Source organism: Onychomys torridus, chromosome 23 (assembly GCF_903995425.1).
Source record: "Onychomys torridus chromosome 23, mOncTor1.1, whole genome shotgun sequence".
NCBI lineage: Eukaryota > Metazoa > Chordata > Mammalia > Rodentia > Cricetidae > Onychomys > Onychomys torridus.
Genome location: NC_050465.1, coordinates 44,693,231 through 44,707,035, shown reverse-complemented (window position 1 = coordinate 44,707,035; position 13,805 = coordinate 44,693,231). Strand labels below are relative to the sequence as shown.

Below are 13,805 nucleotides of genomic sequence, written 5' to 3'. Positions count from 1 at the left end.
CTCAATGGGGTTGGAACTTCCAGGCCAATGCTGGGTTGGCTACCCACTACAAATAGGCACAGAAGGAATTGCATTAAAGTATAGGGTGTTGCCAAAAAATTATGAATCTTTAACAGTGAAGAATAATGCCTGGAAAGGTGAAGGTAAACATGAACACTTAGCACTGCTCTTTAAAGGTACAATTTAGCATTCTGTTCCTTTTAGCACTATAACAATTGTGAGCAGTTATACTTCTGTATGGTGAAATGTGAAGTGTGTAAAGGAGTTGGTTATATGTGGGATTAGCTGAGGCGGTCTCTTCATTTGTGGGAGCTATCAGTGAGGAGGGTCTTTGTGGATCACTGCATCCACTCTGGAGTGTTGCTTTTATAGTTCCTTCATTTTCACACATCATGGAACCTGAACAGTGAGTTCTGCTAAGTGATTATGTGTGCAGGCATGGAGTTCAGAGGATAACTTGTGGCCGTTAGTTCTCTACTTCCACCATGTGGGGCCTTGGGATTGAACTCAGATGATTATGCTTGGAGGCAAGCGCCTTCATCCACAGAGTCATGTCTATGACTCTTAAAATTTGTCATTGAGTTTTAATTAGTGCTCAGTACTTTGGTTTCTATTGAATTTTGGAGCCACTTACGGCTACAATACTCACTAAGTATTTAATATAAGCCTAGAAATGTTACCGTTTCTTTCTGTTTGGGTTACAGGAATCAAACTCAGGTCTACAGGCTTGCTCAGCAAACATCATTTCCCTAATCTTGTCTATATTTTCTCTTAATTTTTTTTGCAATTGTGGGTTCAAAACTAGGGCCTTACACATGCTAGGCAAGCTCCACCACTGCCTAGCAATCTCTGTACTACTCTTAAACTTTGCTCTAAAACAAAAAACTACTCCAAAATAAACATTTGTGAAAAAAGTACACATACTAATTTCAGAAATATTGGAAAATATCAGAAATATCAGAAAGAATACTAGGAAAAAAAAATCACAATCCTTACCTAGATATGAGACTTTTTGAAGATCATACTCTGCCCCTACTCCAGAGCTAAGCATTGAACCCAGGGCCTTGCACAAGAGTACTACCCCAAACCTCTCCTTGCATATCTTAATTTTGATTGAAATGTTTTCCATGCAACCATTTTAAAGTTATACTGTTTGATGTATGTACATGTGTAGCCTTCAAACCTAGGTTTTATAATTAATTTGTAACCTGAATTATAGTTAATCAATTTGTTTAAGACAAGGTTTCAGTGTATAGCCCTTGCCTGCTGAATGGTGGGATTTTGGTGTGTGCCACTTTTTCTTGGGGTTGTCTTTGCTGACACTAGGTAATTTCATCCAGTCTTAGGACTTTGGTTGGCATCTAAAGGCTAAGTTTCAAATATATTTCTTTCTTAAGCTCACCTTTTTTTTTTGATATTGAAGACTGAGTCCGTGCATCCTTGACTTGTGTATGCTAGGTAAGCCCTCTCCCATTGGACTGCACCTCCAGCCCTGGATATCTTAAACTTGTCCAAAACTGAACTGAAGGCTGCTTTCCAGTTTGTCTGGTGTCAAAGCCCTCTTGGTTGCCTTCATGATATGTGTGGATTCTGGCAGCTTTTACCATTCCACTGCTACCCATGCATGGACCTGGAGTCACCTTCTGGGTGCTGGGAACTGAACTAAGGTCTTACAAGACCGACAAGTGCTCTTAGCCATCTCTCCAGCCCCCCAGCATGTCTTGAGCATTTAGAATATTTAAGTTCTTTTTATATTTACTGTTATCTCACAGTCCCCTAAACAGACTGAGCAATATTATTTTTTCTGTTTTCTTTTCCTGTGTGTGTATGGCTTGGCTTTGAACCCAGGGTCTAAAGCATACTAGGTAAGACTTTACTGTAGAGCTCTCAACCCACTATTATTATTGTTGTTCTTCTTTTTGTAGGTGAGTATGCTGATTAATTGGGGGACTTGAGATTAAGTTCAGGACTCTGTTGCTCTAAAGCAAAGCATTCATATAGCATACAGTGTTAACCTGAAGGTATAAAAGGACTTGGAAACCATGTGTGGTGGCCTATAATCTTAGTAGCTTCGGTAATGGTCACGCCCACAAGACGGGGCTGAGGGAGGAAGCAGAAGACCTAGGATCGAGAGGAGAGGGCTCTCTTGGTTCTGGGACCCTGGATGCGAGAGGTGGACCGAGCAGAGTTCTCCAGAGAACACCGCCGGACTGCGCCATATCTTTCCCAGACCCTGCAACCTATCCCTTCATTTGTAAGTTACCTCACAAAATAAACCTCCCTTTTAACTACGTGGAGTGGCCTTAATAGTTTCACCATTATCTGGCGCCCAACGTGGGGCAAATTCCAAAGGCCTGGGCAGCTCCCTCCCTCAGGCCCGCCTTCCAGACTGCCAGCTGTCTCTGTCTACTCTTGCAAGACTCCTGAAAGTTGCTTGCATACTCCCATTTCTCACGTATTATTATATTCTTTCTCAGGTCTTTGATGAGGTTGAAGACTAGCACTTATAGTTACAACTTAGTGTATATATACATATATAATATCTTAGATAGAATATATTAAGTATTAGACTCAGGTTCTTTAGGATAGGACACCTTTTGTAATGACCTTTGTAACATGCCACCTACCCATACTCTAGACTTCCCTGGATTTTAGTATGTGTTTTTTGCTTGATATTGTTTGCATTTATTGTAATTCAAACTTATCTAGGTCATTATCCCTCATTACTCCTGGACAATATTTGATAACCATTTCTTTGTATATAGTCTTGTATTAGGTTAGAACCTTCTTATTTAGACAAAAGGGGGAGACATAGTAGGTAGCCATCCCAGCATTGGCCTGGAAGTTCCAACCCCCATTGAGGCTTTTAACTACGTGGAGTGGCCTTAATAGTTTCACCAATACCTATTAGATGTACTACTCAAAGAATGTTCTATCCTGTATGTGGGTTGTGTTGCTGTTGTTTTGTTTGGAGGTTTTTGTTGTTGTTTTTGAGACAGTTTCTCTGTGTAGCTCTGAGTGTCCTGGAATTTACATTGTGAATATGTACATTTGAAAATCCTTAAAATGAGCCAGGTGGTGGTGGCACATGCCTTTAATCCCAGCACTCAGGAGGCAGAAGCAGGGAGATCTCTGAGTTTGAGGCTAGCCTGGTCTACAGAGCAAGTTCCAGGGCTACACAGGAAAAAACCCTGTCTAAAAAAAAAGTTTAAAATGGCAAATCTTACATATTATAGCATATTACACATATTATAGCAAAACCCACTAAATTACATAATTTAAGTGGTTGAATTATAAGGCACATGAATAAAAAAATCAGTAAAGCCGAATTTAAATTTTTTTTTAAGGCCTGGAGAGTAGCTCAGTGGTTAAGTTCCTGGCTAGCATGTACAGAATTTCCTAGGCTCAATCTTCAGCACTGTTCAAATAAAAAACAAAAAACCATGTTAAGCTAAGTTTAAATATCAAGCCATGTATGTATGTTGGCTCAGGCCTATAATCCCAGCACTTGAGAGGCTGAGGCAGGAAAACTGCCCGGAGTTCAAGGCCAGGCTGGGCTACAAAGTGATATACTGCTTCCAAAGAAAAAAGAGGAAGCTTAAACAATTAACTAAATCTTATTGATTTAAAATATATGATACCTGGGTCAAAGACTGACCTAAAACTAACCTTGGCATTATTTACTTTAAAATTAAAGGCTGGGAAGAAAAATGGCAGACAAGATAGCAGACGAATCCTTTTTGTTTGTTCGTTTATTTGAAGCAGGATTTCTCTACCTAGCCCAGGCTGGCCTGGAATTCCACCCTCCACCTGCCTCTGCATCCACAGTGCTGAAATTAAAGGTGTCCACACCCAACACAGATGAACTAATTTTTTTTCTGTTGTTTTGTTTTTGTTTTTGTTTTTAAAGACAAGGTTTCTCTGTGTAGCTTTGCGCCTTTCCTGGAACTCACTCTGTAGACCAGGCTGGTCTTGAACTCACAGAGATCCACCTGCCTCTGCCTCCCGAGTGCTGGGATTAAAGGCGTGCGCCACCACCGCTTGGTGTAGATGAACTAATCTTTACTAAACTTCTAATTATTTAGAGTACATTTTAAAGTCATTTCCAATCTTAATTTTTTTAGGATACCAGCTATTTTAGAGCACTCCTTACATACTTGGTATACATCACTCTTCTATTTTTATTAAAGCATAGTCCTACAGAGCCCTTCTTCACACTTTTATTAGGATACTTCAACGTATGCACTCAATATAAAACATGTTTAATTAAGGGGTTGAGGATTTAGCTCAGTGGTAGAGTGCTTGCCTAGCAAGCGCAAGGCCCTGGGTTCGGTCCTCAGCTCTGAAAAAAAAGCAAAACATGTTTAATTAAATTATGTTTTTCTCAACAGGAAGTGGTGATGGTGTCATGAACCTATGAGGATGCTGGACTAAAATCTATCAAATTGTGCAAACAGGAAAATTGTATACTATGTGAATTATCTGTCAATAAAGATCTTATATAAAAAAATTATGTTTTTCTCAATGTAGTTTATTACCCAATCTAAGGTAAATTTGAAATACTGGGGCTGCAGTGTATCTCAGTGGGATAGAGTTTGCCTAGAATGCACAAGGACTCATAAAATTTGACCATCATCAGTGTAAGAGAAAGAAAAAAAATATTCTCATAATAAGCAAATATATCATTCAAAGTGCTTATATACCTACTAATAATTATATGGATCATTGGCTTTTCTCTTTCAATATGCAAAAACACTGCATAAGTACAGTGTCATCTAGGCCACGCCCTCTATTCCCAAATGCCGGAAACAGCGAATCTGCACAAAGTAAACTAGCAGGAACATGAAGCGGGACCTCGGGACTTCCCATTCTAGCTGCACACTTACTTCACTTAGGCATCTTTTACTTCAAAGATAATTGAAGCCTAGGAGAGGCACAGCAAGGAGGAAACTCAGCACAGGGAGGAGTAGCCACAGAAAAGACTTCAGGAGAAGTCAGTCCAAAAACTGCAGGTTGACTAGACTTGCCAATTAGAAAGCCACCGCTAGCTGAGTGTAGTGGCTCACTCAGCATTCACGGCACTAAAGGCTGAGACAGGAAGACTGCCCCCAAGTCAGAGGCCAGACTGGGCCACAGAGTGAGTGTCAAGCTAGCCAGGTTAACAAGACGCTAACTTTAACACAAAGCATCTGACTGGGAAGCAGCAGGAAGAAAGGCGCTTAGGATAGAGAAGCCATCAGGTTTTGTTTTCACTGATCTTTTTACAGAGGGCTGGATGGGAGAGGGATATTTAGAAGAGAATGAAGAAGAGCAAAGAGCTACCCAGAGAAATCGAGCTACATAGGTAGCAGGAAGAAACTTGAAAATCCTAACAGTCCACCAAATGCCTACCCTTGCTCCAAGAACATGCGGTCTAACCTGTACCTCCCCATCATGAGATAACAACCATTATGGCGTGAGATGGCTGAGCACAGGCAGGCCTCTTCTCTCTTCATCACCCTCTAAGAGTCACAAGCAACTGCAAACAGGATGCATACACGATGTCTGCGGGCTGGTACTTCTCCAGCCCTCCTTTCCAGCCCTCACCTATCCTTTACTCCTCTGCCTACCCTCCTGGCCACTCCAGTCACGCACATTCGAACACACTGTGAAAGGTTAAACTCTTTTTGTCAAGCACTATATTAACAACAAAATCAAGAGTATAGACAAGTTTGCTTAAGGCAATATAGCCTAAAATTTTTCTGTCCAAGTCTCAAAACAAATTCATACTTTCTAGAAGTCATTAAATCCAAACACAGCTTACGTGATAAACAAGTGATAACTAAAATGTGAAATAACTGAGATTTTGAAAATACACTGGTCTCATTTTCTTCTCTGACCCCTTTTCTTATTTAAAACAAAGGTCAAATTATTACCTAATGAATTTCTTTTCAGACTACACAGCATTCATTTTATAAAGATTAAATTCATACATTTTAATATACTTTATACTATAATTATATCAAGCAAATTCAAAATAAAATTAATTTATAATACTAATAAAATACTTGCTTAATTTAAAAATAAGTAAGATCCTTTTTGTCAGTGTAGCAGGATTCCTACTACAGTCAGGGCTGGAGAGATGGCTCAGTAGTTAAAAGCACTGGCTGAGCCAGGCAGTGGTGGCACATGTCTTTAATCCCAGCACTCGGGAAGCAGAGCCAGGCGGATCTCTGTGAGTTCGAGGCCAGCCTGGGTTACAGAGTGAGTTCTAGGACAGGCACCAAAACAACACAGAGAAACCCTGTCTCAAAACAAAACAAAACAAAAATAAACAAACTAAAAAGCATTGGCTGCTCTTCCTGGGGACCGAATTTGATTCCCAGCACCTACATGGTAGGTGATTCACAACCTCTGTAACTCCAATTCCAGGGTATCCATAAACTCTCTCCTTTAGCCTCTGCAGGTACCAGGCTCACACATGGTACACGGACATACATGCAAGCAAAAAACCCATACACATAAAATAATAAGTAATTTTTTAAATCCTGTCATTTACTAACAGCTTATTTCCAATTCCACAGAAGATAGTCATAAATTATATATATTCTTATCCTATCCATCTCACAGATCAAAAAAAGAAATGTTTTAAAGCAAGTCTGTCTTTTATTTGATCACTTGGGAGGCGTGGTGGAAGGTAAATTCAAGTCCAGCCTCAGCTCTACAAGTTCAAAGCCAGACCAGTTGCAGGAGGCCTTGTCTCAAGTGGATAAATAAAGTCTGTCACGCTCAGTCTTCTTCATTGCTTTTGAAAAACTAAATTCATTCACTCCCAGGTTTTAGGGACAAACATGGTAGATGTCTATAATCTCAGAATTTGAAAGACCAAGGGAAGCTTTATGCCAGCCTGCGCTATATCATGAGACCTCATCACAAAAACTAGAAAATTTAACAGTAAAGGGAACACAGTTTCGTAGGATGTAGTAAGTCCCTATGTGTGTTACAGAAGATATAATTAATGAATTTCTGGATATTCAGCCCCTGTGCTTTTTCCAACACACATCAATGAAATTAGAATCCAGTTCTTATTCTGTGGATAGAAAGGTAATATATATAATTGATTCACCTTGAGGGGAGCTCCACAGAATATTAGTTGATAACTAAAACTAAAACAAAGTTGCCTAATATAGGTTGGCACTAATCCTTTCATACTTCATCAACAATAATCATAGAAACTAATGAAAATTAAAACCACTTAAGGACCATGAAAATGGCTCAGTGGGTAAAAGCATTTGCTGTGTAACCCTGGTAACCTAGACTCCATCCCTAGAAACTACAGTAAAAACCAGATGTGGTGGCTCTCATCTGTAATTCCAGCACTCTACTACAACAAGAGACAGAGAGAAGAGAACTAGCAGGAAGCTCACATATATCACAAAAAAAAACAAAAAAAAAAAACAAAAACAAACCATCAGAAACAACAAGAGACTCTTCCTCAAAAAAACAAGGTGGACAGAGAGGACCAAACCCTGAAAAGATGTTCTCTGATCTCTGCTTGTGCACCTACACTCACAAGCATAAACACACAAAATAAATAATCAAGTATTTAAAGCAAAAAAGCCACTTTTATATAATTATATATAAGTCTGACAATGCCATAGTGAAGGTCATTGCTTTGTATGGAACTAAATTAGAAGTCATTTTAAAAAACACAGGCACTTCTTTCAACTAACAAGTTTTGGTTTGGGGAGAAGCAGGAAGAAAGTAAAATGCCCAAAATAAAACACAAGGCTGAGAACGCAGCCCAAAAGAGTGCTTCCCTGTTATACTCTAGAACCTGCTTTGATCCCCAGCACCACAAAAATAAATAAATAAACAAACAAACAAATAAAAATACAAATTAAACTAACATGTAAGATTGAGTGAGCAAAGCCTTTGTCACTAAATAATTTACTATGTACACAGTGTTCTGCCTGCATGCCAGAAGAGGGCACCAGATCTCATTACAGATGGTTGTGAGCCACCATGTGGGTGCTGGGAATTGAACTCAGGACCTCTGGAAGAGCAGCCTAGGTTTTGTTTTGTTGTTTTGGTTTTTTGAAACTGGGTTTCTCTTCATATCCCTGGCTGTCCCAGAACTCAGAGATCTGCTTGCCTCTCTGCCTCCTGCATGCCAGGATTAAAGGTGTGCATCCCACTGCCTGGCTGAATTCTGTACTGTGTCTACAATCATCAGCTGGGAGAAGACAAATACACAAAACTGATATTCAACAGCAAAGCTGCATGAGTAGGTGCCAAAAGAAGTGGCAGCCAGTAATAAAATTAACTCATTTACTCCAACTTTACTTAGTGCCTAGAACTTACCCATCAGAAACCAATATTCAAACTCTTCTCTTAAGTGTTTTTTTTAAAAAAAAAAAAAAAGGTGGCCTTCAGCTAGTGTTGTGTCTCAGTGGCAGAGGGCTCCTGGATCTCCACAACCAAAAGAAAAGAAAAACATTGACCTTTAAAGCAGGAAAGGTGTAGCCCTGTAAAGGAGACATCTCACACTGCACAAACACCAACACTAACATCACAGGAGGTACTCCAGGATGCAGAACCAAAGCTTGTAGACTTTCATGCAGAAGACCTTCCTTCCCACAGTAAGAAAACACCCTCCCTCCCTCAGCCACCTTCCCAATTCTGAGGGGGACTGGAGTCTGAATTCTTCATTCCTCTGTGGTATACTATACATCCATATACTATACAGAGCCTCGAATATGCATATTTCATACACCTCGTCTTTTCACATGGAGGTATGATTCGATAGGCCAATGGGCATTAGAGAACAGTCTGGAAATGTGCACTGGGACTGGGTTTGCCCTCTGGCCTTCCTCTCACCGCCTTGACACATGCTCCTTCAGATTTGGGTCCATGAGACACAAGTGAAATGAAATAAATGATTGTTATATGGTATGAAGACTTTATGGCTGCAAATTATCTTGTAGCAGAAAATTACCATACTTGGAATCAATTAGCACTGAGGATATAAAGCACTTGTTCTCAAACGCAAACTTTAAAACTCTTTGGGGTTAAAAAAACTCCCCCCACTACAAAAAAAATATGTCGTATAATTCAGTATAATTAGACTACAGAGAAAAAAAAATACCCATTTTATCAAGAACCTCAGGTAACTAACTGTTGTAGTGTCCAAACTGGGAATCACAAATGAAGATAACTAAAATTGCAGTTACTTGACAAAATTCACTAACCACTCAATAATGCTAGAGACAATTCTCTCACTTTAGACAATTATATTCCTGAAGAGATGTAAAACCGACATATAGACAAGAAAATTATATTGTATTACAAAGCTGACCCTTAAGCAAGCCTGAATTGCCTAATTAAAGCTAGCAGCACATTTAATTTTTATTAAAATAATTTTTTTTTATTTTTGGAGCTGAGGATAAAATAATTTATTTTAAGCAAGTACATCATTTTTTTCTAAAAAAAATTCCAATTTCGTGCATACCAACTATTCTTAGAATTAAGGAGTCCAAGAATTAATCAGAGTGAAAAAAGGATTCAAAAGAAATTATTTATTTAGTAAACCAGACTTGGTGGCTCAAATCTGTAATCCCTGCACTTGGGAAGCTGAGGCAGGAGTATCAGTATGGACAGAAGCTTGAATCCAACCTAGACCTCACAGAGTCGCAGGACACACTGCCACAAACACCACCAGCAACAAAGATGACCTGTCCAGGATCCCGAAGAATAGCACAGTATCTTAGTCTTCACTATTTTTTCCTACTCAAGTGCACTAATGGCACCTACCAGTCACCTCAAGTCATCAACATACTCGGCATCTATAGACACTCCCTAGTCACGTGATTCCTAATGAGGCCGCACTACCAGTCAATCCACTACCAGGCAAAGCTGTTTTTTGTTTGTTTGTTTGGTTGGTTCTTTGCTTTGCTTTGTTTTTTTGTTTTTGTTTGTTGTTATTTTCCTTCTTCTGGGACAGGGTTTCTCTGTGTAGCCCTGGCTAGATAGAACTCACTAGGTAGACCAGGCTGACCTCAAACTCACGGAGATCCACCTGTCAAAGTTTTTACACGTTCAGAACCATGGCAGTACACGCATGATCAGTACCCGAACCATCCTTTTGTAAAGGTCCAAATCTCACCTTCCAGTCACAGGGGAAAGAAGTTGTTGCTGGCTCTATTCTGTTAGCACTGAGGAGGTAGGGAAGGATGCAGGCTATAACCCTGGCTCCTCGAGTTACTGTGATGAGTTACTTAAAATTCTGCACTTAATATTCTCTCTCTCTCTCTCTGGGAATAATAATAAAAACCCAGGATTCAGAATTGTCCAGAGGATGAAAGAGGAGAAAATATATGTAAAGCTCTTTTAATTGTTGCTGGCGCATAACAAGCACTCTGTAAACACCAGCTCTAAAATCAGCTTCAAAAATGTCATCATCTGGGACTGTAACATGGAAAAAAAAAAAAAAAGACTAAAATCACTTTTATACAAGGATTCTTTAAATATAACCCTTTCTAAAAGAGGACAAAATTCATTTACCAAATAGGAATTATTTTGAAATCAATGTTGTTTTCCTCTGATTTTTATCAGTTCTGGTCACAGAATGAAGAGCACAACACTATGAGAATTTGCATTCTAAAAAGGTCAAACAGTTTAAAAAACAAAATGTCCTTACATTTCTGCTTGCAGAATGACTGCGTACGTGTCAAGGCCATTTTTACTCTTTCATAGTCTACAGGAGCCACATGACTTGTGGCCAGAGATGTAAACAGCTAACAAAGAAATTTAGAGAAAAACTACTGTTCAGTTTTGCTTCAAAAAGAATTGAAATAATCAAAACTATTAAAACATCAAGTTTTAAGATGTAATTAAGTCAGATCTTCCAATGATTTTTAACACTACATAGACTTACTATTTAAAAATACTAGATATAATGAGCTGGAAAGATGGCTCGGTCATTAAAAGCTAAGCTCACAATCAAAAATACAAAATACCAAACATTAATCTACAACAGACAAGAGTATCAGGTTCACAAAAGGAAACTGCAAATTTGCTTTCAGTATTTCCCCAGGACAGACCTTTAAAATGAAAATTAAACAAGTAACCTGTGTGTCTATTACAGTAATGAAAATTTTATTGAATGTGAAAATTACTTTTTAAAAATTGGAAAACCATTACTTTGTCTACTCGTTTTTAAATGCATACTTCATGTGACTAATTTAAGAATTCATTCCTGGATTTTTCTAAAAGCAAGGCATGAAAACTGTTGCTTGAAAATGACTGCAATGTGAAAAATGAGTTGTTTGTTTGTTTGTTTGTTTTCTCAAGGAGACTGACAATTAAAAAGGAAATGGCCAAAGGAAAGGGGAGTACCGGTTCCTTTCACACGTTAGTAAATGTCACAGAACTTTCAGGAGTCAAATCTCCTAGAAGTCTGATGCGAGGTCAAAGTTGTCTCAATGACAGGAAAGCCAACAGACGCCAGATGACTAATAGCAAAGTTATCAAAACACTTGTGTGCCCGGCAGTAATTCCAAAAGCATACAAAGTACAAATGTCCAGGAAGAAAAGACAGAGAATAGTTAAGATTCTTGGGAGCAAGACAGTATTAATGACGACAGCAACAAACAGTATTATACAATGTATCAAGATTCTCACACTCCGGCTTCCCCAATTCCCCAACATGCATTCTATTCATCAGGTAACATTTTTAAATAACCAAAAGTAACGTGGATCCCCAAAGAGTGATCTAAACGTAAAAATAAGGTTCAAGTGCGTGTTTGGTTCTTTTTATTGTAAACCAAATCTGCTTCTTTACATTTAAAAAAAAAAAAAAAAAAACACCAGCTCTGTCTCCAAAATCTTCTAATAGACACAGTCCACTAGCGATTAAAATATTATTTTTAATCCTTGCATTACCTCACAGCTAAAAATGTCAAGATACCACACCCAATATGTCTTTCCCCCCCTCCCGTGGGGGAGGGGTCAGGGAATACGGGAGCGGGGACGCGAAAGTACAGGAAAACACCGAGGGTGATTTCCCCGGCAGGCTCCTCCACCGGGATCCGAGCGCACACGCTGAGAAGGGCGAGCACAGGCAGGCCTCGGCCTCTGCAGGGCTCCCTCCCGCGCCACCCAGGGCTACTCACCAGCCGTCGTGCTGACCAGCAGGGCGGCCCACAGTAGCCAGGGCACCCGACAGGGTCTCTGCGGCGAGGAAGTCATCCCGGGGCCAGTCCAGAAGCAGGAGGGCGAAGAAAAGAAATCTGCAAAGTACATCCGGGCGGAGAAATCCGGCCGGGAGGCGGCTGGTCCCTCCGTCTGCTGGATGGATCCTGCGCGGATTACGATGCAGTTTGGAAGGACAAATGGCAGATGCGAGGACCTAGAAGGGGAGCTCCCATTCCACGGCAGAACGTCCCTTCATCTCGCTCCCTCGCGGCTGGGGGGCTTCATCCGCCTAGGACGGGGTGCCTCGGCTCCCCCAACTGAAGAAGGCATGTCCGCGTGCGGACCCAGCGGGGAGCGCCCCAGAAGAAGAAAATCCCCGCGATTATTTCCCTCGTAGTTTCACGATATCAAAAAAATATCCGGATCTGGGAGAAAACATATCCAGAGTGCCGGGGGTGAGGGTGGGGGAGCTGTGGGGTGGCGGGGTGGGGTGGAGGGCGGGGACTCGATGGGGGGTCCACCGGAGGCTTCAGAACAAGTTCCCCACGGCCGGGAAGGGCCAAGCCGGGCAGGCAGCGGCGCCCGGCCGCCCGCGTCGCATCGCTCGGGACTCGCGGAGGACAGAGCCGGGTTGCCTGGGAGAAAAGTTTCGCTTCGTCGTCGCTGCCGCCGCCGCCGCCGCCGCCCTCACTCGGACGTCGACATCCACCGAATCCTCACCGCCGACTGCGGTCGAGAAAGGTGCCCGCCTCCCATGGGCGAGCCCACGAGCTTCCTGGCGACAAATCGCGCCGAGGGTCGCGCAGGCCCGGGGCCTCCGGGGCGCGGGGGAGGGGAGGGCGGGTCGCGGCTAGCCCCGGCCGGCGGAGCGCGGCACGCGGGGTGGTGCGGGGCTGGCCCCGGAGGAGCCTCGCTCTCGGCTACCCCTGCGGCTCGCACTCGCCTGGAGGCAGTCCCACCGTGGAAGCCCCGGTCTCCTTCCCGTCGATGGCCGGAGGGAGCGAAGCACGCGCGGCAGCCCCGCCACCCGGAGCAAGCCACTGCCGCCGCCGCCGCCGCCGCCTCGTTCTCCGCAGCTCTGGGCTCCGGGCGGAGCTCGGGCGTCGCGGGCCGAGGGCGGGGGGGGGGGGCGGCGGGAAGACGGACGTAGGTGGCCGAGGAAGGAAGGGTGGGCAGCCGAGCTTGCGAACCCCCCTGCGCCCCTCCGGGGGTGGGAGAGGCCCCTCCGGCGGCTCGGCGCAGACCAGACACAAAGGGGGGAGTCGCCGCAGCTGCCAGTCGGAGGCGCTCCCGGTCACCGGAGTCGCCCCGCCTCCGCCGCCGCCTCCTCCTCCTCCTCCTCCTCTTCTCAGTCTCCGGCTCGCTCGCTCGCTCGCTCGCGCTCTCTCTCCCCGACCCCCGTCTGTCTGTCTCGGGCCTGTGGTGCAGCGCGGGCGGCGGCGGCGGCGGCGGCGGCGGCGGCGGCTTCAGAGAGACGCACTGCGCCTGCGCGCCCGCGGCCCCGCCCGGCCCCGGCCCCGGCCCCGCCCCTCGCTCCCAGGCTCGCCTTGAGAGCCAGGCCCAGGCTCGCCGCTGCTTCTCGCCGACTCCAGCAGCAGCAGCAGCAGCAGCAGCAGCAGCAGCAGCCCCGG

General features: G+C 43.1%; 1 protein-coding gene across 1 annotated transcript in view; it reads right to left on the bottom strand.

Annotated features, from left to right (window-relative positions):
- Positions 1–13,467, bottom strand: part of Bmpr2 (bone morphogenetic protein receptor type 2) — a 92,693-nt gene extending 79,226 nt beyond the window's left edge. Inside the window, exon 1 of the mRNA XM_036172854.1 lies at positions 12,153–13,467. Within this exon, the coding sequence (XP_036028747.1) occupies positions 12,153–12,282 (130 nt within the window). The 5' untranslated portion in view covers positions 12,283–13,467. The remainder of the gene's footprint in view (positions 1–12,152) is intronic.
- Between the last annotated feature and the right edge of the window lie 338 nt (positions 13,468–13,805).